General features: G+C 42.2%; 1 protein-coding gene and 1 pseudogene across 2 annotated transcripts in view; both read left to right on the forward strand.

Annotated features, from left to right (window-relative positions):
- FANCD2 (FA complementation group D2) overlaps positions 1-24,426 on the forward strand; it is a 56,522-nt gene extending 32,096 nt beyond the window's left edge. For both annotated transcript variants that reach the window (XM_075998428.1, XM_012760597.3), the window contains exons 23-44: positions 36-182; positions 728-828; positions 1,249-1,364; positions 2,383-2,491; positions 3,579-3,689; positions 4,748-4,860; positions 5,154-5,297; positions 7,218-7,334; positions 8,930-9,058; positions 9,196-9,314; positions 10,505-10,615; positions 11,747-11,877; positions 12,748-12,838; positions 13,140-13,262; positions 14,440-14,533; positions 15,161-15,232; positions 15,902-15,940; positions 16,882-16,956; positions 18,140-18,214; positions 21,181-21,327; positions 22,688-22,783; positions 24,054-24,426. In XM_075998428.1, coding sequence (XP_075854543.1) covers positions 36-182; positions 728-828; positions 1,249-1,364; positions 2,383-2,491; positions 3,579-3,689; positions 4,748-4,860; positions 5,154-5,297; positions 7,218-7,334; positions 8,930-9,058; positions 9,196-9,314; positions 10,505-10,615; positions 11,747-11,877; positions 12,748-12,838; positions 13,140-13,262; positions 14,440-14,533; positions 15,161-15,232; positions 15,902-15,940; positions 16,882-16,956; positions 18,140-18,214; positions 21,181-21,327; positions 22,688-22,783; positions 24,054-24,128 — 2,335 coding nt within the window. In that variant the 3' untranslated portion in view covers positions 24,129-24,426. The remainder of the gene's footprint in view (positions 1-35; positions 183-727; positions 829-1,248; positions 1,365-2,382; positions 2,492-3,578; positions 3,690-4,747; positions 4,861-5,153; positions 5,298-7,217; positions 7,335-8,929; positions 9,059-9,195; positions 9,315-10,504; positions 10,616-11,746; positions 11,878-12,747; positions 12,839-13,139; positions 13,263-14,439; positions 14,534-15,160; positions 15,233-15,901; positions 15,941-16,881; positions 16,957-18,139; positions 18,215-21,180; positions 21,328-22,687; positions 22,784-24,053) is intronic.
- LOC105869047 (tubulin alpha-1A chain-like) lies at positions 19,441-20,955 on the forward strand (annotated as a pseudogene).
- Positions 24,427-24,581: the final 155 nt, after the last annotated feature.

Genomic DNA, 24,581 nt, shown 5'->3' on the forward strand with positions numbered 1-24,581 from the left:
GAGCTGGGACATCAGATTCTGGGTTCTCTCCACAGTGACTGTCCATTTCCTGTGAAAGCTCTCTATGGACTGGAAGACTACAACACTCGTGATGGGATCGCCATCAACCTCCTGCCACTGCTGTTCTCTCAGGACTTTGCAAAAGATGGAGATCACATGACTTCACAGGAATCAGGCCAAAAGTCAGTACATTTTTTCTTTTCTAGAGTCTTTGTTAGTGTTTCGAGTGTTCACAGGGAGTTCGACAGTTCTTTCGGTCTGTGGGGAACTTGAGTCAGAAAATTTTCTCCCAAAACAGGTGGTATTTAGAGGGGTTAGAGAGAATGGGATAGAGTCTTTGTTTTTTCTTGGACTCGAGGGTTGAGATTTATATTGCTTCATGACAACCAACAGGTATTCTGTGAGGCTATTTTCTTTTTGGTTTTTATCCCTTGCTTTCCCTCCTGTAAACATCCTTGGCTACCTCTGTCCCTCTCACCCTCTCCTTCCATCTTACTTTTTGCTTCTCCTATTATATAGATGTCCACTCCATATACCTCCTGCCTTCTATGATTCAGTTCATTATATATTTACTGAGTATCCATTAGGTTCCTTGCCATTTGTTCTTGAAAGTAGACATTTATTAATATTTTTTGGGAAAACTCTTTAATTATAACATCGGTTTCTCTGTAAACGTGGTATAATATGCCTGTAAAGTGTGGCCTAGAGATGGATTTTTCCTTCCCAGATTGGTATCTCCTTTGTGCCTGGCTCCCCATTTCCGGTTGCTGAGACTCTGTGTGGAGAGACAACACAATGGAAACTTGGAGGAGATTGATGGTCTGCTAGGTATAGGATGAAGTCATCAGATCCCTTCTTCTTGGTGACCTTTCTTTCATAAACTTAGGGAAGGGGCAGACCAGTACGTGGTATGTGTGGGATAGTTTTCTAACTTTAGCAGAGTAGTATAGCCTTGGAATAATGGAATTACAAAGACAAAATAGTACATACAGAATCCCATTATGTTAACAAATCAATTGTTATACTTCCATGTTGCCTCCTGGCACTTGCCTCTATAATTGTTGCAAAAACTTCCTAAATGTATATGTTGGTTGCTGTATACTATGGAAGTATTTTAATCACATCTTAACCCTCAAATATGAGATTAAGGGGAAAGGAAGTAGCAAGGAGAGCTGTCTCCAGGGGCAGCATCCTGGTTCTATTGGCTTGGATGAGAAAGAGTTGGAAATGTTTGTTTTTTCCTCTCAGATTGTCCTGTGTTTCTCACTGACCTGGAGCCTGGCGAGAGGCTGAAGTCCACGTCTGCTAAAGAGCATTCATTCATGTGTTCTCTCATATTTCTTACTCTGAACTGGTTTCGAGAGGTGAGAAGAATTACTAGGACTTTTTCACCTATTGTCCATAGTTTATCTCAAAAGCAAACAACTTTCCTGGTTCCCACAAGGCTCCCTGAAATGTTTCTGCCAAGCTAACCCCTGTGTGCTTCTCTCGCTATTATGTCCCCCCACTCCCCAGTTATATGTATCTCCTGATGTAGCCAAATCAGAATACTTAGAATTCACTTTATGTTGCCCATGCTTCACTTCCTCCAAGCCTTCTTGTCATATTCTTCTGCTTAGAATAAACTTCTTACCTTCACACTGTGGCAGGACTGCTCATGCTAGCACAGGTGTGTGCTTACTGTTTTGATTCAGTGAGATGAGTGAGTGGTAGTTTCCCTTCTTTAGAACATATTGATGCTTAACAATAATAACAACAATATTGTGAACATCTTACATCTCTTTCTTATTGCCTTCCTCTCACACATTATTCAAAGAATGTGCACTTGAATGAGCTTATTCGATCCTCATAGTTCTATTGAGCAGAACAGATATTTTCCTTGTTTTCCACATATAGAATTTCAAGTATAGAGATTTCAAAATCATGAAAATTTATTAAGCACTTATACTGTACTAGGTATAATAAGAATGCAGCCCACTGTGCTGGACTAATTTTTTTATTTATACATTTTAATTGATATAACTACATTCTCATTTTATAGTTGAAGAAGTAAAAGCTTGGAAAGGTTAAAGACTTGGCCAAGGTCACACAGCTAGTCAAGTAGCAGAATAGGGTTTGTTTTAATAAAGTATGTGCTCTTGAGCTATTCCACCTTATTACATAACTAGTAATAAGTAGAACTGAGATTAAAAGTCAGATCTCCTGCAGTTTGGCCTACCTATTTTTTTTTCTCTACATCACCTTACTGAGAACACTTTTATATTACAGACAAAGCTTACAGATCCTGTTGCTAAGTGGCATCTTTCTGCTCTGGATGAATAATGCAAACAAAGTTAAAATCTGAACATTTCAAAGCATGAGAACATAATTTGTACTTCACAGGTTGTGAATGCCTTCTGCCAGCAAACATCACCTGAGATGAAGGGGAAGGTACTCACCCGGTTGAAGCACATTGTAGAACTACAGAAAATCCTGGAAAAATATTTGGCAGGTAAGGAAAGTATCCTATTCTGGCAGCCCTAATAGGTCAGTGGTGAGGATATAAAGAGCTTTTAAGCCAGCTCAATAATAGCTGTCCCCTACTCCTCTGGGTCAAGGAAAATGAATGCTGAACAAAATTTTTAGTGAATACGTTCATTTTGCTCCTGTTGTTGCCTCTAAGAGTTCTTGCTGCCTAAGAAAATAAAAATTATGGGCTGGGCACGGTGGCTCACACCTATAATCCTAGTACTCTGGGAGGCCAAATTGGGTGGATTGCTCAAGGTCAGGAGTTCAAAACCAGCCTGAGCAAGAGCGAGACCTTGTCTCTACTAAAAATAGAAAGAAATTAATTGGCCGACTAAAAATATATATAAAAATTAGCCGGGCATGGTGGCTTATGCCTGTAGTCCCAGCTAATCGGGAGGCTGAGGCAGAAGGATCGTTTGAGCTCAGAAGTTCGAGACTAGCCTGAGCAAGAGTGAGGCCCCGTCTCTACCAAAAATAGAAAGAAATTAATGGGACAACTAAAAATATATGGAAAAAAATAGCCGGGCATGGTAGTGCATGCCTGTTGTCCCAGCTACTCGGGAGGTTGAGGCAGGAGGATCGCTGGAGCCCAGGAGTTTGAGGTTGCTGTGAGCTAGGCTGATGCTGCGGCACTCTAGCCAGGGCAACAGAATGAGACTCTGTCTCAAAAAAATAAAAGAAAAGAAAAATTATGGAGCCTTCCTTCATGTTCATCTATAATAATTGACTGTAAAACAAACTGCTATGTGACCAAATATTGTTAATATCTTTAGATTTTAAATGTAAGTTTATTCCTTTTTAGTTCTTATCTGCTTAGTTATTTTATATCATTATTTAGAATGTTTTTATATTAATTTGTCCTAGTCAATTAATATGATACTCACTTAAATTATCTCTGGCCATTTTGCTATGCCAAAACAATGTCAGATGATTTGACTGTATCTTACAAATATTCAGCCACTCTTGATAATTTTAGAAACTAGTTTTTGGCCCAGTTAGTGATTACCGTTCAAGTCTAATGGTAGTATGTGATTGGTATATATTGAGTTTCTGTCTGCTTTCTATTTCAGTCACCCCAAACTATGTCCCTCCTCTTGCAAACTTTGACTTAGTAACTTTAGATGTAACACCTCATACCAGTACTGCTGGTTCAGCAAAAATCAGAAAGAAAGGAAAGATAGGTGAGTATGTTATTTTCTTCTTATCTCTATCTCCATATGAACCACATTAAATTAACGTAAAAGGTTAAATATATTAAGGCATTAGTCATTGGAGAGATTATGTAATTGAACCCTTTTTCTAGCAGGGTTATAAATATGCCATAATTTAGGGTTATAAAATTAGCATTTCCGGCCAGGTGTGGTGGCTCACGCCTGTAATCCTAGCACTCTGGGAGGCTGAGGCAGGCAGATCGCTCAAGGTGAGGAGTTCGAAACCAGCCCGAGCAAGAGTGAGACCCCGTCTCTACTAAAAATAGAAAGAAATTAATTGGCCAACTAAAAATATATTGAAAATGAGCTGGGCATTGTGGCGCATGCCTGTAGTCCCAGCTACTTGGGAGGCTGAGGCAGAAGGATTGCTTGAGCCCAGGAGTTGGAGGTTGCTATGAGCTAGGCTGATGCCACGGCACTCTAGCCCGGGAAACAAAGTGAGACTCTGTCTCAAATAAATAAATAAGTAAGTAAGTAAGTAAATAAATAAGTAAGTAAGTAAGTAAATAAGTAAGTAAGTAAATAAATAAATAAAATAAAATAAAATAAAATAAAATAAAATAAAATTACCATTTCTGGCTAGAGCCGTGGCTCACACCTGTAATCCTAGTACTCTGGGAGGCTGAGGTGAGCGGATCGTTTGAGCTCAGGAGTTGGAGACCAGCCTGAGCAAGAGTGAGACCCCGTCTCTACTAAAAATAACAAGAAATTAGCTGGACAGCTAAAAATATATAGAAAAAATTAGCCAGGCATAGTGGTTCATGCCTGTAGTCCCAGCTATTGGAGAGATTGAGGCAGAAGGATTACTTGAGCTCAGGAGTTTGAGGTTGCTGTGAGCTAGGCTGACGCCATGGCACTCTGGCCTGGGCAACAAAGCAAGACTCTGTCTCAAAAAATATATTTATTAAAAAAAAAATGACCATTTCTACCTCTAGGTAGTTTTCAACGGGTTGTTTCCTGAGGGCAGTGATATTTGACAAACATGATCATTGATTTCTTGAGTCACTTTTCTCCTTTTGAAATACAAGGAGGAAAGAAGCGAAAAGTAGATGGCAGCAAATCATCGTCCCCTGACACACTCTCAAAAGAAGATAATTCAGAATGTGACCCTACGCCATCTGATAGAAGCCAACTGAACAAGGTATTGAAATGACAGGTGTCCATGAAGGTTATAGCCTACTGATGTTACCAGAGGGCCAGCTTTATTCTCTGCATTTTACAAAGAGAAAAATTAGGTTTGCCCACTAGGATGGTTATATTTTAAAAATGGAAAATGGGTGTTGGCAAGGATATGGAGAAATAGGAACCCCCAGACTCTGACTCAAAAAAAAGGAAATTGAACCTCGTTCCCTCTCCCAACTTCATAAATATTTTTTTTAAAACTAAAAAAGTAAAAGCCTTCTTTATTCTCTTCATTTCTGCTTCTTCCCCCAGGAGTTCCCAGGGAAGGAAGAAAAAATGTCAGTGTCACTACAGAATTACCATACTTTTTTCCGAGAGCTGGACATTGAGGTGTTCTCTATTCTGCATTGTGGACTTGTGACCAAGTTCATCTTAGATACTGAAATGCACACCGAAGTAAGTACAGACTAGGATCTCAGAACTAACCTTTCAGAGAGTTCCTCAGCTCTACTCTTGTTTCACAGAGAACACTGTGACATTAAGAGAAGGTAGGCTCTGACTTTAAAAGCCTTTATATCTGAAAGTAATTGTGAATAATCATCTTCATCATGCCGTTTATAAGTCTTAAGGTTTTTACTCTTTTTAAAATAAGAATTATTTTTCATATTATAAAGTCTTTATATTTTTTTTTTTTTTTTTTTTTGAGACAGAGTCTCACTTTGTTGTCCAGGCTAGAGTGAGTGCCGTGGCGTCAGCCTAGCTCACAGCAACCTCAAACTCCTGGGCTCGAGTGATCCTTCTGCCTCAGCCTCCCGGGTAGCTGGGACTACAGGCATGCGCCACCATGCCCGGCTAGTTTTTTATATATATATCAGTTGGCCAATTAATTTCTTTCTATTTATAGTAGAGACGGGGTCTCGCTCTTGCTCAGGCTGGTTTTGAACTCCTGACCTTGAGCAATCCGCCCGCCTCGGCCTCCCAAGAGCTAGGATTACAGGCGTGAGCCACAGCGCCCGGCCTTAAAGTCTTTATATTTTTCTTTACAAAGCAGAGTAAAGGTATAAGTCTTAAGTTTTTTATAATGTGTTAGACATTATAAAATATGTTGCCAATGAGTGAGTTTTACGTTAGGTTACTAATGTAGGCTAGATTATTTTTGTAGAGGAACAGTATTCTGGTTTATAGTGGTCAATGTTATTTTCACTTTTTCATGACATTTGTTTAGCATCCAACAGATGCTCACTGAGGCCTTTTTTGTGTTTGCTATTAATCTAGACAATGGCAATTCAGTAGTATGTATAGCATGATGCTTGCCTTAAGATAGCTCATAATCAGCCGGGCACAGTGGCTAATGCCTATAATCCTAGCACTTTGGGAGGCTGAGGCAGGAGGATCATTTACGGTCAGGAGTTCGAGACCAGCCTGAGCAATAGTGAGACCCTGTCTCTACAAAAAATAGAAAAAATTAGCCGGGCATGGTGGCGCATGTCTATAGTCCTAGCTACTCAGGAGGCTGAGGCAAGAAGATTGCTTGAATTCAGTAGTTTGAGAGTGTAGTGAGTTGTAATGATGCCATTGCAGTCTAGCCTGGGTGACAGAGCAAGACCTGTTATATATTTTTAGTTGTCCAGCTAATTTCTTTTTTTTTTTTTTTTTTAGTAGAGATGGGGTCTCACTGTTGCTCAGGCTGGTCTTGAACTACTGAGCTCAAACAATCCTCCCACCTTGGCCTCCCAGAGTGCTAGGATTACCAGTGTGAGACACCATACCTGTCCATATTTCTATAGAAAAAAGTATGTCTTCTAAATTATACTGTCTTGGATTCCTATTTTAATAATTTGCAGGCCGGGCGAGGTGGCTCACGTCTGTAACCCTAGCACTCTGGGAGGCCGAGGCGGGCGGATTGCTTGAGGTCAGGAGTTCAAAACCAGCCTGAGCAAGAGCGAGACCCCGTCTCTACTATAAATAGAAAGAAATTAATTGGCCAACTAATATATATAGAAAAAATTAGCCGGGCATGGTGGCGCATGCCTGTAGTCCCAGCTACTTGGGAGGTTGAGGCAGGAGGATTGCTTGAGCCCAGGAGATTGAGGTTGCTGTGAGCTAGGCTGACACCACGGCACTCACTCTAGCCTGGGCAACAAAGTGAGACTCTGTTTCAAAAAAAAAAAATTTGCAAATTTGTTTTATTTTGGAAATGCTTGACTTCTTGATCAAGCAGAGAACAGCAGCCATCCTTTAAATGATGTGAGGGAAATTTTCCTCTTTTTTGTTAAAAGTTAGATTTTTTTACCCATTGGAAAGAGTGAACTTGAAATGTACAAAAAAATAACTAGGACATACTTGGAATTAATGTCTTTCTCTTGCATGTGACAGGCTACAGAAGTTGTACAACTTGGGCCCCCTGAGCTCCTTTTCTTACTGGAAGATCTTGCCCAGAAGGTGGAGAATATGCTGATACCTCCTGTTACCAGGAGAGTCCCCTTCCTCAAGGTTAGTATAGACAGAAGCATAGGATCTGGGCCTAGTGGATTGGGAAAGAAGGCGATCTTTGTGGTGAATAAGTTGTCACTTTCTCTGGCATTGTGTTTGGGTCACTGGGTAGAGTGGGGGCAGCCCTGTTGCCAGACCATATTCACCTTGCCTTAAAAAGGAACTCTGAAACAGAGAAAACAAAAAAGAAATGTATTTCTAAATACTCTGAACATTCCTGTTCTTTACTAAGGTTTTGGTTTTAACAGCCTCCCAAACTAAGCCCATGCCCAAGCCTCAGTAGTTGGCTGTCTAGAGAGGCCAGAAGCTCAAATTGTGTATACAACGTATGATACAAATGTATACCTAGCATCTGGGGAAGCATTTCGATGGTACAAACAACAAAATGTGGAAGTCTGGAGTGTAAATATTTAAACAATATACCCAGTTACTTGATTCTTTCTTCTTTGTACTTACTATTTGCTCTATATTCTTATCAACCTAAATGATTCTACTTTTGTGTGAGGTTTATCTCATTAGGTATGATGGGTCTATACTTCTCTAATACTCTTCTTTTTTTTTTTTTGAGACAGAGTCTCACTCTGTTGCCCAGGCTAGAGTGCCATGGCGTCAGCCTTGCTCATAGCAACCTCAAACTCCTGGGCTCAAGTGATCCTCCTGCCTCAGCCTCCCGAGTAGCTGGGACTACAGGCATGTGCCACCATGCCTGGTTAAGTTTTTATATATATTTTTTTTCTTTTTTTTTTTTTCTTTTATGGATTATGGGGGTACAAGTGTTAAGGTTACTTATATTGCCCATGCCCCCTCTACCCTCTTTAGTAAGAGCTTCAAGCATGTCCATCCCCCAAACGTTGCACTTCTTACTCATTGTGGTTGTATATACCTGTCCCTTCCTCCCCCATTTTATATATATTTTTAGTTGTCCAATTAATTTCTTTCTATTTTTAGTTGAGATGGGGGTCCCGCTCTTGCTCAGGCTGGTTTCGAACTCCTGACCTTGAGAGATCCGCCCACCTTGGCCTCCCAGAGTGCTAGGATTACAGGTGTGAGCCACCATGCCTGGCCTCAAATACTCTTCTTACTCTACAAAAGCCAGTCTCCATTATTTGAAGATGGAAAAATATTTTTTTCTCTTTGTCAGAATATAGTCCTAGGCCGGCACAGTGGCTCACACCTGTAATCCTAGCACTGTGGGAGGCCAAGGCTGGAGGATTGCTTGAGTTAAGGAGTTCAAGACTAGCCTGAGCAAGAGTGAGACCCTGTCTCTACTAAAAATAGAAAGAAATTAGCCAAACAACTAAAAATAGAAAAAAACTAGCCGGGCATGGTGGCGCATGCCTGTAGTCCCAGCTACTCAGGAGGCTGAGGCAGAAGGATTGCTTGAGCCCAGGAGTTTGAGGTTGCTGTGAGCTAGACTAATGCCATGGCACTCTAGCCCAGGCAAAAGAGTGAGACTCTGTCTCAAAATAAAAGAATATAATATTAGGCAAGCATCTCATTCTTCCCATCTGCTCTGCTCCTACCTGGTGAAATAAGTGACTAAACTCCATAGTGAATCCTTAGTTTCAGAGAAGCTAACTGTGAATTTATTGTAGAATAAAGGAAGCCGGGATATTGGATTCTCACATCTCCGTCAGAGATCTTCCCAAGAAATTGCTCACTGTGTTGTTCAACTGCTGACCCCAATGTGTAACCATCTGGAGAATATTCACAATTATTTTCAGGTCAGGTACTTATTTTATCATTTTAGAGACTTAGAAATTACTAAGTTAACACAAGATTTCATTTTTGGCTAAGAAAATTTAAAGGAAAATGAGGGCAATTGCTGAGGCAACTGTCCTAAAGTTATTTTCTTTTTCAGTGCCTAGCCACTGAGAGTCATGGGGTTGTTGATGGACCAGGAGTGAAAGTCCAGGAGTACTATATAATGTCTTCCTGCTATCAGAGGCTACTGCATATTTTTCATGGGCTTTTTGCTTGGTAAGTATGTAGGAAGTATGGTAGTAGAGAGAAATGAGTATATACTTGCTTTCACATGGTGTCACCAAGGTACTGAGATGTAGAAAAGAAGGAAGGCTCAGAAACCTTATGTAAATACAGTGTTTTATTCTTTGTGAAGTGTTTTTGTCTGTGTCATTTCATTTGATCTTTTACCCTCTGAGTTTTATGGAGCCACTATTCGATAAATTAGGTGACTTGCTGATCAGCTAACCTAATTGGCCATCTGATTCTTAGCCTACTTTCTTGTAGCAAACTTTCTATTGTAATACCGGGGAAAACTGTTACTGAAGACACTGTTACTGAAACAAGTTGTAAATAAATTTCAGACTCTGTGGTAAAGAGCTGAACACAGTATGAGCTGGGGTATTTTGGGATACCTTCGTAGAAGCAGTGGGACTTGATTTAGCCCTTGAAGGTATAGATGGCCCTTAGGGAAAGGTAAAGGAATGAGTTGGAAGGCATAGCATGGACAAAAGTAGAAATAAGGGAAGTGTGTCCTTTAAATACATCTGTTCACCAGGGCTAAGCCCTGGGCCCTCTTATTATACAAGTTTTCTGGGCAATCTTACCCAGGCTTATATTTATGCTAAAATTTATCTTCTGAGCAATAGACATTTATATCCAACTGCCTACTCAACACCTCTTCAGATGTGTCATTGACACCTCAGACTCATCAGATTCCAAAATGGAGTGTATCATCCTTACCACTGCTCCCTAAGCTTTGCCTGGCGTGGTAAATGGTACCGCCAGCTGCCTGTGCCAGAAACCAGGAGTTTTTCTTTGTTCTTCCCTCACTTTCCACCCTTTCTCTCTCCCACATCTGATTACCCAATCCTGTTGATTTCATCTTCCAGATAACATTTAGATAGCCATCTGTCCCTCTTTCTCCATTGCTACCAAATAGTAGGCACTGAAGGCGAGCTTTCCTTCCCTTGAAAGTAAACCTCTGCGGACTGTTCGGTTCTTAAGGAAAGACTATTTTGAGTACACTTCGACTTCTCATCTGATACTTAGAGCTGTAATTTAATTTAGTTCTTGAGTACTTTCAATTCTTTTTTTGAACTCTGTTGACTTATTGAGGGTACAGACTGGAGGCCAGGGCCCTCAAATGCTGTCCAAATAATCTTCCTGAAACTAAGCTAAACCATCTTACCTTGATTTTCCCTTAGGAGTGGATTCTTTGAAGCCGAAAATCATAATTTATTATACTCAGCCCTTGAGGTCCTTGCTAGCCGACTGAAGCAGAGAGAACATGAACAGCCCTTGGAGGAACTGCTCAGGTGGGTTAGACTATATATCTCAAAGTGTTGTCCCGAGAAACTCCTAGGAATAGGATTGGCAAGATTTCTTTGAAATAACTTGGGTGTCTTTCAGTAGCTGTGAATGAAATTGATATTTTTCAGCTACTTAGTATACTTGCTTTCTTACCTATGTATTTTGATAAATCCTGAAGCATTAGAAACCCTTCAACCAATCATGCTAAATCTTCATGCATACATCAGCCCATTTACTCTGTCTTTTAAGGTAATGATGATGAAAACATTGACCATCTGTAGTCACCTCTTGATTCTCCAGGGATCTACTCTGTCTCCAGCAGGGTTAGGTAATTAGGCAGCAGCTAGTTATCACTGATCACTTTTCTCCTCCTTCCCCCACGCCCCAGTCTTGGAGGAAGATCTGGCTGAGGGCCAGGCAGTGGAGGGGGGAGGTGAGAAGGTGATTTCGGGGGCATGGCTTTCAGTTTCCCACCCCAGCTTCAACCAGAGCTACTACTGGTCTTTCTCTCACCTCTCCTGATAGCCTAGACCATCACTGGGTCAATAATCAATGCTTGTCATTCCTGCCTGTAGGAAAGGACTTTTTAAAATTTTAAATATAGTATAGTGATTGACAATTGACACCTCACCAATCAATCAGGAATTGACTCTAGTTTTATTATAACTACATTTAGATTAGTTGTGATTCTCCATCTCCCATTACTTCAGTGTATTGAAAGCTGACCATATATAATACATTTAGTAAAAGCTCTGCTCCTTTCACTTTTCTCTATGAACCCAGATTTTAAGCATTATTTTGTGTGTATTGCTTTAAGGCTTTAAAGAACAAATAATTTATCCAGGATTGTACATATTAGTGTGGTCCTTGGGTTTCTTGGCATATATGAAAGGCCAACAGTTCCATTTTGGGGCTCACTTCTACCTGGGCTTTCTCCATACAAAGACATGGTTTTCTACCAAGATACTTGAGAGAAAGTTGTTACTAAAGTTCATGAAAATGAGCAGGATTCTAACTAGGCCATCAAATGCTTAAAGGAGACTTGGGCAACACATGTGGATGTAAATGAATCTGTAGTACATGTGATATGATTGTGTTTTTTGATTTTTGTTTTCTTTTTTCTTGTCTCTTTACAGCCAGAGCTTCCATTACTTGCAGAATTTCCATCACAGCATTCCTAGTTTCCAATGTGCTCTTTATCTCATCAGACTTTTGATGGTCATTTTGGAGAAATCTACAGCTCCTGCTCAGAACAAAGAAAAAATTGGTGATAGGCCCAGATCCTCTTTCTTTTTTTCTTTTCATGAATAGGATTAATATCTCACACTTGTAAACTTGAGGCTACCCAGGACTTTGTACATTTTTCCATATAAATCCCTATGTAACCTTGGACATGCCCTCTTGCTATACCAACAAGGACCCAGAAGAAGCTCTGACTGATTTGGCTGACACTGGGTAGTCTGAGTTTGGTTAGATCAGCTGGCTAGATAATTTTCTGTTTAATCATATTCTTTCTTTTTTTTTTTTTTAATTATCTGAGACATTTGGCAAAAAGAGACATAAACTATGCGGTTAATAAAGTGGGAGAAAAAGGAGAAATCAGGGTCAAGTATGAGAGTAATATTGGCCACTTCCTTGACCTTTCCTTTAACTATCTTTTATCATAGTTCTTAGCATGCAACTTGCTGATTATACATCCTAGTTGGCAGCACAAAAAGATAGCAAGCTGAAAATGCAAAACAAACTTTATTATTCTTTATTGATTAAGAGGGGACAGTTTGGCCTGAACCTGTGAGTTGGCCACTGCTACCGGCCTGCCTAGGAGGAACAAGATTGCTCTCCCACTGCCCAGCAGCATTCCTTTCCTCTGTGTGTGTCCATGTATGTTCACGTTTGTGTGTCCCAGCGTGGGATGAGCAGGTGGGATGTGTTGCGTCTTAGACTAACGTGTTTATTCCTGGCAGAAGGGCCAATGGAGCAGGAATACAACAACTTTTAAAAATTGCCTGTTAGACTAGGAACTTTTTAGTAAATTTAAAATAATAATCCGTTTGATCAATAATCATCCCCAAAAGCCTGAAAGATGAGTTTGGTCCATTTCTCATATATGAGATGCCTTTGTCTTGTTTTCTAACAGCTTCCCTGGCCAGACAGTTTCTCTGCCGGGTGTGGCCAAGTGGGGAGAAGGAGAAGAACATCTCTAATGACGAGCTCCATGCTTTGCTCTGGTGAGATGTTTGGTTTCTTCCAGCGAGCCAGGTAGCTTTTTTTCCATTTTGCTACTGTTGTGATCCCTCGTCTTGTCAGAGACTGAGAAATGACCTTTGTTAGGGGAAACTTGAAAGCAATGAAGTGAGTTTAAAGTGAACACACTTTGGAATATATGGATCAGAAGATCCTCTAGTTCTGTTTTATACTGTCAGATAACTCCTTATTGTTAAATCAATTCATAGAGGAAGTAGAGGAATCTGTAGTTGTATCCTACCTTGTTGATCAGTAAGTCAAATGTTGATTTGCTTCTCAATGCAGTATTTACCTGGAGCACACAGGCAGTGTTCTTAAAGCCATAGAGGAGATTGCTGGTGTTGGTGTCCCAGAACTGATCAATTCTCCCAAAGATGCATCTGCCTCCACATTCCCTACACTGACCAGGTAAGGGAGTTCTTGACTCTGCTTCTTTCCTGAATGTGGGATCATAGTCACACTGCAATGTATGTAGTTTCCGAATAACTACTTTATTCTTCATCTAATTCCGATACAATTATTCATTCCACAAAGGGTGGCTTTTATGTATTCCTTCCAAGGGCCTCTCAGCCAACACGTATGAGAGGACCTTATTCAAGAATGAATTTTCAGGCCGGGCGCGGTGGCTCACACTTGTAATCCTAGCACTCTGGGAGGCCAAGGCAGGTGGATTTCTCGAGGTCAGGAGTTCGAAACCAACCTGAGCAAGAGTGAGACCCCGTCTTTACTATAAGTAGAAAGAAATTAATTGGCTAACTAATATATATAGAAAACATTAGCCGGGCATGGTGGTGCATGCCTTTAGTCCCAGCTACTTGGGAGGCTGAGGAGGCAGGATTGCTTGAGCCCAGGAGATTGAGGTTGCTATGAGCTAGGCTGATGCCACGGCACTCTAGCCCAGGCAACAGAGTGAGACTCTGTCTCAAAAAAAAAAAAAAAAAGTATGAATTTTCAGTAGTTATAGTCATCAATGGCAATGAACATTTAGTCACTAAACTTCTATCTGTACTTTCATCCTTTAAACTTGAGAGTAATTTTCCAATATTTTAACCACATTTAGAACAAGGTGCTTGTTGTATCTAATCATGTATGTCTCACTTAATGGGTTTGTATCTCAGAATATCAATAGTTATCTTACACTTCTAGTCTTTTCAGTTTATGAAGCACTTTCACATTCTTTATCTCATTTGATCCTTTTGATAATTCTGTGAGATAGGTATCATTATCCCTGTTTTACTGTTGAGGAAAATGAAGGTTAGAGAGGGAACTTCTCAAGCTTACACAGACAATAAAATAAACATATAACTGGGACTTACACTCAGATATTCTCACCATTACATCACTGTTCTTTCTATACTACCATACCACCTTCTTTCGTAAAGTTAATTCTAAACTGTTTGACAGTCCATCTTCTTGGGTTCATTTCTGAGTCCTTTCCCCTCCCCCATCCTCTTACAGTGGACCTTAGTGAAAGGACATTTAGAGCTGGGGAAGGAAATTGCTTTTGGTTTCTGGCTTCTTCCCACGACGTTCTTTCTAAGCTGCGAATCATGGTGCGGACATGCACGTTCTTGCCCTCTTCTAGGCACACCTTTGTCGTTTTCTTCCGTGTGATGATGGCTGAGCTCGAGAAGACGGTGAGAGGCCTTCAGGCGGGCACTGCAGCAGACTCTCAGCAGGTGGGTAGGCACTCCCACTCCAAGAAGCGGACTCTGGATCACTTGGAAATTGGTGATTCTTCTAGTTCTTGGGTCCAGGGTTTCTCCTAAGATTTTTTTTTTTTATGTTACTGAGATCCAGGATTCTTTTTAAAGAGCTTCTGGCTTAATTTCCTTCCCCTCTAGTTGGAGATGAGGATTGGGTGCTCTTTTCCCTGGATACTGCCCTTTTGTCTCTTGCTGACTGGCATGCGGTGAGCCAGCCTGGCTGAGATGCCATCGTGGGCCTTGGCAGCCTGCTAACCAGAACTGGGCTAGACTGCTGAGAGAAAGGGCTAGCTCAGGGAATCAGAAGCCACAGAGATCTGATGGCTGGCAGGTATGCTGCAGGAGCTTTTACCTACTTGGAAATTACTAAAGAGGAATCATCTTTTTAGAAAGTCTTTATAAGATAGTCTAACGTTACCACGATATGTGCAGGCCTCAGAACCATCTTGTGGGTGCACTGGTTGCCACATCTCTTTGGAAGGATAATTGGCTTAAAGCTGCAAATAGCTGTGTAACTCAAGGACTGTATGTTACTAGGAGTACAGTAAGAGAAATATTTGGCTATGATTCTGAGGTTCCTGTATATTTGGCTGCCCTCAGGTTCATGAAGAGAAGCTCCTCTATTGGAACATGGCTGTTCGAGACTTCAGTGTCCTCATCAACCTGATAAAGGTGAGTATGGGGGCTCTTAACCCATCTCACCAGCAAACTGCAGAAACCAAGGGTCCTGGCTTCCAAAACTGACTCTCCTTGTTCCTCTCCCCATACTTCCTTGGGATCTGCTTTCACCCATTGTCTTCTTCCCTTGTCTCTCTACCCTTCCTCTCTCCCAAGGCAGTATCCTTTTTACTTTCTTCCTTCCTCCCACCTGTAACTCCCCCACTTTCTTTCACCTTCCCTTGGGTTCTCTGTGATATGAGCATATTCCCTCTTCCCACCCTGAGTGCCTTCGTTATCCTTTAAAGACACTGTGTTCTCACTTGCTCCGTCATTTTGCACAGGCTGTTCCCTCAGCCTAGAATGTCATTATCTCTCCTTTCCACCTCTGTCATCCAGTCTTAAGGCTTCAGATCAAGATGTTTGACCTCCACTGATGCCATCTTTTCAACATCCCTGGTTGGAGTCAGTCTCTTGTTCCCCTTTGCTCCTCTCTTCCTTGTCTTGAACTTCACTTGTGGTGATTACTTTATTCTGCTTTGTAGTTAATCTAACTGTTGACATGCCTTCTTCATTCTAGAATTCTCTGCAGCACCCAGAGCTATGCTTTGCACAGTAGGAAAAAGGCTGGGGGGCTCACGGGAGCAGGACTCAGCTTTGGTTTCTTGTCTTTCACCTCTCCAGGTATTTGATAGTCGTCCTGTTCTGCATGTGTGTTTGAAGGTGAGCCATTTATTGGACCCTGTTTAGCATTTATTCTTCCTGTGGATCATTCTAGAGAGTGCCTCAGCTGAGATGAGCCTACAAGCCAGAGTCTCCAGAATCTGTGCAAACAGGTGGTGGTTTAGGGACAGCGATGGAAATGTTTCCCACACTAGTTCAGTGACTGGAAAAGCCAGTTTTCCTACGAGTTTAAAAACTTTTGGTTAGAATCTTTGAGCTAGGAGGACTGGGGCATTTGAATTTAGGAGCAGTAGTCACCCTCTCTTGTCATCCCTTCCCAGGCAGCAGAGAGGAAGGAGGATGGATGATTTCCTCTTTTTTTTAAAGCCTGTGGAGTGGCCTCGTGGATGTGGGATCTGATATCCTGATAACTGCCAAACTCCTCTCGTGTGGGAATAGCCAGGAATAGCCCTAGATTTGATGGTAAAGCCAGTGGGGAGAAAGCTCTTCCCCACTCCCAGCGGTTCCTTCCAAGCGGATGGCAATCCTGTCTTATTGTCTCCTGGCCTCTCTCCCTCTTCACTCACTTCACCCTGGTGTGGTGTGGGAGAGGAGTGATTTATCTGATTGGGAAATTTGGAAATTGGTCATGTGCTTCCGCAGCTCAGTTTTCCTCTTGGGAGTAAGTTATCCTCAGGGAGCTGGAGTTCCCCTCTACTCCTCTGTGCTCTTACTCTTAAGCTGAGCAAAGCCCCCGTCACTTGGCTGTGTCTAGGGTAGGTAAGTCTGCCTAGTTCTGGGGCTTAGTTGGCAGGGGGCCGTCTAGTTTTCGCATTAAGCTACACTCTCCTAATTCTGGACCCCTCCCAATTTATTTTTTACATGTAAAAGAAAATAAGACAGTAAAACCCTTGGGCTGGGTGATGCTATGCTGCCTCAGACAGGGGCCTTTCAGGTGAAAGACCTTAGCTAAAGGTGACCAGCCTGTCTCTTTTTTTCAGTATGGACGTCTCTTTGTGGAAGCATTTCTGAAGCAATGTATGCCACTCCTAGACTTCAGTTTTAGAAAACACCGGGTAAGAGCTGAGAGAAGAGAGCAAAGACATCCTCTGAAGAGTTGCTCAGAAGATATGTCTGTGGTGACTTCTGGGTTGGGGCGGGGTGTGGGAGCAGTCCCCCTTGCCCATATTCTGGGCTACAGAGTATGGTCCACTTCAACTGTATGCAAAGTAGGCTGAACTCTTCAGACCCACTCTGGTTCAGACCCACCTTTCTTTCTTTTTTTTTTAGACAGAGTCTCGCTTTTGTTGCCCAGGCTAGAGTGAGTGCCGTGGCATCAGCCTAGCTCACAGCAACCTCAATCTCCTGGGCTCAGGCAATCCTCCTGCCTCAGCCTCCCGAGTAGCTGGGACTACAGGCATGCGCCACCATGCCCGGCTAATTTTTTCTATATATATATTAGTTGGCCAATTAATTTCTTTCTATTTATAGTAGAGACGGGGTCTCGCTCAGGCTCAGGCTGGTTTCGAACTCCTGACCTCGAGCAATCCGCCCGCCTCGGCCTCCCAGAGTGCTAGGATTACAGGCGTGAGCCACCATGCCCAGCCCACCTTTCTACTTATACTCCAGACCTTGAGGAAGGTGGTTCCTGTTAGTTTGATGTTACTGTGCTGCTGTACTCCCAGGACCTCTGGTATCACTGTGTCATTTGCTTTTTCCTTTGTGCTTCCCTAGGTCTACTCTCAGGAATGATTAACATAGAAAAGAGCTCATTTGTATCATAATACCCATTGCTGTTGTAATGAGTAATCTTGATGGTTTTTTAGCCAAATGGCACCCAGGATTAAAGTAGTAAAATAAGGAGAGAAACAGATGATTGTCTATAAATATTTAGCAAATTACATTTTGGAAAACATTCTCACCATACTTGGTTGGTCTCTCATAACCCTGAACAAGAAAGAGAAGGTAGTATTTTATCCTAATATTGCAGATAGGAAAACTGAGACAAGGTAACCTACTTAAAACTAAAATCCAGGTCTTATAACTCTCAGCTTTACACAAGGGACAGGAGTGGGAGGGTTGAGAATAAGAGGTAGCCAGCATTCCTCCTCCTATTTAAGGTCCAAAAGAAGATGATTTTCAGCTTAGGTAAGAAACTGTAGAGCTTATCCTCTCTGGAGCCCTTGGTTCCAAGGATATCTTGCATCTAGACTCAAGTAGAACGTTTCATATGGCCTTTATGAATTTCGTTGGTTATAGGAAGATGTTCTGAGCTTACTGGAAACCTTCCAGCTGAACACGAGGCTGCTTCATCACCTGTGTGGGCATTCCAAGGTAAGAGGGGGATGCAGGCAGGTCTTGTCAGCAGCCTCCCTGTTGGCTTAATCTGCAGTTGCTGTTGGGAGATCCACAGGCTACAATTACTGCTTCCTTTTTTATGCTTTCTTGAGCCTTTATATCGGGGACTGTGTCTGTCCAAAGACAGTTCATTCAGAGCAGTCAAATCCTTAGTTGCTGGTTGAGATTGGATAATCATCTAAGAGAAATTTCTGCATCTGAAATTTGACTCTCACTCCATAGCCCTATTTCCTCTACAAACTCTTCTTGGGTGAGAGATATAGAAGGTTGGTGGGTGTATCACTGCTACCAAGTCCTCTGGGTGGAAGGACTGTAATGTAAGTGATTCTGCAGGAGATGGGAGGCAGCTCTATCGCAGCTCTCTTAGAGGCTTTCGGCTGTGCTACTTACTTGCCAAGGAATGTATCTGTCTCTTGTGAGAACATCTTAGCACTAAAGGACTTCTCCACTTGAAGCCTTATAGTTGTTGAGCCACTGTCACTTTTTGTCTGAAGGAACACAGAGCCCTAGAGTTCTGTAGTCAGTGTAAAACCAACTGATTCTCCAGTCCAATTCCTATTGCTGACTTGCCGCCCTTGTTCTAAGTTCAGGAGGTGCTGAACAGTAGAATTTTAAGGATTCTCTCAGCTAAACGAAACTACTCTCTGTTGTTTAATATCAGTATAATATACGTTCAAGGATATTTTAGGTAGACCGTGTCACTTACCTTGACTCTTAGCTTGATGGGGACAGTAATCAGGACCCAGTGTCTGCTCCTGTCGCCTTCGCCTCCTAACCTGTAGCTTCCAAGCATGAATGTGTCTCCATTCACGTTGGCCAGGCTGGTGTCCAGACTGGCAATGCCTGCTGGGAGTTGTGTTGCCTGGAACATGGCATCCAGCCTGATGGCCAGATGCCAAGTGACAAACCACTGGGGAAGGAGAGGACTCCTTAGGCACCTTCTTCAGTGAGACGGCTGCTGGCAAACATGTGCCCAGGGCAGTGCTTGTAGACCTGGAACCCACAGTCTTGACAAAGTTCGTGTTGGTACCTACCACTAGCTCTTCCACCCTGTGCAGCTCATCACAGGCAAGGAAGATGCTGCCAATAACTATGCCCATGGGCACTATGCCATTAGCAAGGAGATTGTTGACCTTGTCTCAGACTGAATTTGCAAGCTGGCCAACCAGCGCACAGGTCCTCAGGGCTTCTTGGCTTTCCACAGCTTTGGTGGGGGGTCTGGTTCTGGGTTCTTCTCCCTGCTGATGGAGTATCTCTTTCTTAATTATGGCAAAGAGTCCAGGGTGGAATTCTCCATTTACCCAGCCTCCCAGGTCTCCACAACTGTAGTTGAACCCTACAATTCCATTCTCACCACCCACACCACCCTGAGCACACTGATTGTGCCTTCGTGATAGACAGTGAGGCCATCTATGACATCTATTGTAGAAACCTCAACATTGAGCACCTGACCTACACTAACCTAAACAGCCTTGGCCAGACTGTGTCCTCCATCACTGCTTCCTCAGATGTGATAGAGGCCCGAATGTTGATCTCACAGAATTTTGGACCAACCTGGTGCCCTATCCCCACATCCACTTCTGTCTGGTCACATATGCCCCTGTGATCTCTGCTGAGAAAGCCTACCATGCACAGCTTTCTGTGGCAGAGTGCTTGCTTTGAGGCAGCCAACTGGATGGTGAAATTTGACCCTCGCCACGGTAAGTATGCAGATTGCTGCCTGTTGTGCCCTGGTGATGTGGTTCCCAAAGATGTCCGTGCTGCCGTTGCCACATGAAGACCAAGCATAGCATCGAGTTTGTGCTTTGGTGTCCCACTGGCTTCAGGGTTGGCATCCATTGCCAGCCTCCCACTGTGGTACCTGGTGGTGACTCAGCCAAGGCACAGAGGTGACCCGGCCAAGGTACACTGTGCTCATGCTAAGCAACACCACAGCCATTGCTGAGGCCTGGGCATGCCTGACCTGACCAAGTTTGACCTGATGTATGCCAAGCATGCCTGGTGGGTGAGGACACAGAGGAAGCAGAGTTTTCTGAGGCCCATGAGGACATGGCTGCCCCTGGGAAGTTGGTGTGGATTCTGTTGAAGGAGAGGGCAAGGAAGGAGAAGAATACTAATTATCCACTCCTTTCAGCCCGGCAGCATGTCATACTCCCAGGATTTCAGCTTCAACATTAGCTGACAGGCATTAAAGCTTTCTGGTTAGATTGTTTTCACTCAGTGGTGGTCATATTTTACTTTTCCATATGTACCTGTGAGACTGTTTCCATCATGTTTTAAAGTAAAGCCTTTAAGAAAAATAAAAACAAACAAGATTTTAGGTAAATACATTGATGACTTGGTCAATAAGAGGTTGTGAGGAGGAGCTAGAGGTGTTGGTGGTTATGTTTTCTAGGCTCTGAATTTTTTAGCTGCCATTCTCTTTGGAGTATTCTGCCAAACTACTGCTGTTTGATGGACTATATCTCTGGCCCATATTGACAAGGCTTATTTATTTATTTATTTATTTTTTGAGACAGAGTCTCACTTTGTTGCCTAGGATAGAGTGAGTGCCGTGGCGTTAGCCTAGCTCACAGCAACCTCAAACTCCTGGGCTCAAGCGATCCTGCTGCCTCAGCCTCCCGTGTAGCTGGGACCACAGGCATGCGCCACCATGCCCGGCTCATTTTTTCTATGTATATTAGTTGGCCAATTAATTTATTTGTATTTATAGTAGAGACGGGGTCTCGCTGTTGCTCAGGCTGGTTTCAAACTCCTGACCTCGAGCAATCCGCCTGCCTCGGCCTCCCAGAGTGCTAGGATTACAGGCATGAGCCATTGCGCCTGGCTAGGGCTTATGTTCTTATTCAGTGTTTAAGGTGTTAGGAATTCAAAAGGCTCTGTACAGGAAGTATGAAGGCATGATAAACTCACATGAGTTGGGTGTGTTTATTTCTATTCAGATTCACCAGGACATGAGACTCACGAAACATGTGCCTTTGCTCAAAAAGACCCTGGAGCAGTTGGTTTGCAGAGTCAAAGCCATGCTCACCCTTAACAGTTGCAGAGAGGCTTTCTGGCTGGGCAATCTCAAAAACCGGGACTTGCAGGTAGGCCTTGCACCCTGCTAGTAATGATCCCCATCTCCCATTCTTTGTGGGACTATCAGAATGTATGCGAGGGGGGTAAGCTAAGCCCTGCTCTCTGAATAAGACTGCTTTTTTCTTAAGTCTTTGGCTATTTAGCTCTTAAAGTTAGGGTACATTGTTTATGGGTCCTGCTCACAGGCTGCGGTCCTCATCCCAAGCAGCGAAGACTCGGAAACATGCGGTTGGTGTAAACAGCGCCTCAGAGGTAAAGGAGCCAGATCAGTACAGACCTCTGTCCATAGCCAGAGGGGCGCCTCTAGGCCCTACTGAGGGTAGATTTTATAATAGCATTTTTATATGTGGACAAATATTTTTTTGTTTGGTTGTTTCATTTCTTTTTGTTTTGTTTTTCCTAAGCCAGTCTATCACACTCCTGAAATTATAAATTACTCTGGCTAATTTTAACAAATGAACATTTCTGGTCTTTCAGTTATCTAACTGAAATCTTATGTTACTTATAATACTGTTTTGGAGTTATAGCAATTTTCAAATAGGGGATAGCCCTTCTCATTCATGTTTACTATATCTGAGTTTTATAATTAGTTGTATTCACAAGAATAGCACCATGGAGAATTAGCTTCCTTTCTTTGCATCAACCCTATGAGGTAGATACTGTTGCTTCTTTGTGAAAATTGAAGCCCAGAGAAGTTGTTCACATAAAATCATTCAGCAGTAAGTGAGTGGAGTCAGGGCTTGAGTCTATCCAGCATTGATGTTCGTAAACCATTTCACTATACTATCTTTCATCCTCTGCACAACCATTCATGGTTAGTGTGTTGGTGTTTATATACCTTAAGGCAGGGGTCCTCAAACTTTTTAAACAGAGGGCCAGTTCACTGTCCCTCAGACCATTGGAGATTGTGTACTGTGGGCCTGGGATGAGTCGGCTGCTAAGCAGGACAGGCAGCGGTGACAAAAACACCCAGAAGTCCGGATAAATGTGTGAGGCGGCCCGCATGTGGCCTGGGGGCCGTAGTTTGAGGACGCCTGCCTTAAGGTATTGTAGGAAATCTTAGAACCATGTTCCACATTAACTGAAAGAGTCACTAATACAGTCTAGTCTTGTAAAATCTCGTATGATACAAGAATACAAAGATGAACCTTTTGTACAACTACTTGTTATATCAGAGCCACAGGCATCTCAGAAACCTGAGGTTGAACCTTCTCTAGATGCTGGATCAAAAGTTGGTGTCCATGTTTGACCATATTTTCAGTGGCTAGAATGTCTTCCTTTTTACTGCCTGTAAACTCAGCCTTTCTCCCTGAGATCCCAAATGTAATCATTATAACTCATCATTTTTCTTGGTCCACTCACATTTAGGGTGAAGAGATTATATCCCAGAATTCCCAGGAGAGCACAGGAGATAAGAGCGAGGATGACATGCCATCCCAGGTCTCCAAAAGCAAAATAACAGAGGTATCTCTGCAAAGGGCCCCAGGGTCTGGCACTGGTGGTTGCATTTTGCTAACTCTTCTGAGTTGGTAGAGAGAGCAGAACTTTCCCTGCTTATGTTTATTATCAAATAGTTCTATGTCCATCTCCATTCCCTCCAAAACAGTTTCTGTGCTTATGTAATTTCATAGAGCTGAGAAAAACAATCACAAAATCTTAGAATCACTTGGGAGTATCTAAAGTTGGGGCAAATGTTAAGAAGTTGAAAATTCCCTTCCATTATAGCCTCCTATTTTCCATGAGTTCATATCTGAAACCATTTTAGAAGGGAGAGAAGAAGTCAAAGTATTCTGAGTGTTGAGAGGAATGAGTTAAACCACTTGAACATGTTTGAACATATAAAAATAGAAATGTGAAAGCCACAGCAGAGTCAGAAGCTGCTACCATAGAGGGCTAAAATAAGAACATAGGTCCTTATTTTTTTCTGTGGTACAGATGCTTTTGGGAATTTAAAGAAACCTAAATAAAAATTTGTATGTTTATAAAATTTTGTCACGATTCAGATAGGTTATGGACACCGAATAGCTCAGGTTTAAGAACTCTTGCTGTGGGACTTCTCTATCATGCATTTGAGTCTGATGCAGAAAGATTGTTTAGTATGAAAAGCCCATTTGTTTACATGGTCCTCTTGTCTTATTTGTATGACATACCTCCTCTCTGTTCTCATAGAGAATTTGAAGCAGAGACTATCCTATTAGTTTGGTACTTTCTTGTAAGCAAACCTCCCATACTAGAGCTGCAAACCAGACAGAATTTTGTGGATTCCTGTTGAGATACACTAGTACTTTGTTTCTGTTATACACATACACTAGAGGTGGAGGGCCATGACTTATTTGAAAACCATGCAAATTTGGTTTAGTTGCAGAATGGCATGAGTCAGTATCAAAATGACTGACCTCCCTCTGTGGTCTTAGCTTAGCATTCGTGATGTCAAGAAAAATGGGAAACCAGAGTTGGTGGCTGTTGCCTATAATCCCAGCTACTCCAGAGGCTGAGAGGCAGGAAGACTGCTTGAGGCCAGGAGTTTGAGACTAGCCTGGGCAACATGGCAATACCCTACCTCTTTAAAAAAAAAAATAGGGGAGACTCTGATTTCATTTTTAAAATGTGTGGTTTAAAATCTATCATTGATTTTAACAATGATAACAGTAGAGTTGTACATCCTGTGGGAGCTGTATTCATGGGGTCACCCAGAACAGTGACCTAAAATACCTATTTGTCTTTTATCCCTTAGGATGGTGAAGAAGACGAAGCAAGTGCTGAAGAAAAGGAGCAAGATAGTGATGAAAGTTATGATGACTCTGAGTAGACCCCAGAGAGACTGTGGCTGCCTTCCCCAGCTCTGCCGTCATATGACCATTTTGTGTTCAGGGTTTGAAATCTGCTGTTTACCTTAACTGTGGATTTCATAGATTGTCTGACATCAGAGACCCAGGTTTCCCCTGTAGCATTATTTATTGGTTTGGATAAACTCGGCAAAGCTACACTGTAAAGTAAAAACTCAAAGTCATGGTTCTGGGCCTTGGGAGCTAGTCTTGAAACTCTTTGGTTTATTATGGAATTTAGGCTTTTATCACTTTTACAAATAAATTTTGTTCTAACTTCTATCTCAGCTAACTCATTTCTCTGTCTGGATTTCCTTCATTATTCAGGGATTAGATGGAATTGAGGTTTGTGCAAAGAAATAATGGAGACAGGTGCTAACATAGTTCTGCCAATTAAAATCATGTCTCCTATTATAAGGATAAACTTCATTTGAGGT

Source organism: Microcebus murinus, chromosome 28, assembly GCF_040939455.1.
Source record: "Microcebus murinus isolate Inina chromosome 28, M.murinus_Inina_mat1.0, whole genome shotgun sequence".
Classification (NCBI taxonomy): domain Eukaryota; kingdom Metazoa; phylum Chordata; class Mammalia; order Primates; family Cheirogaleidae; genus Microcebus; species Microcebus murinus.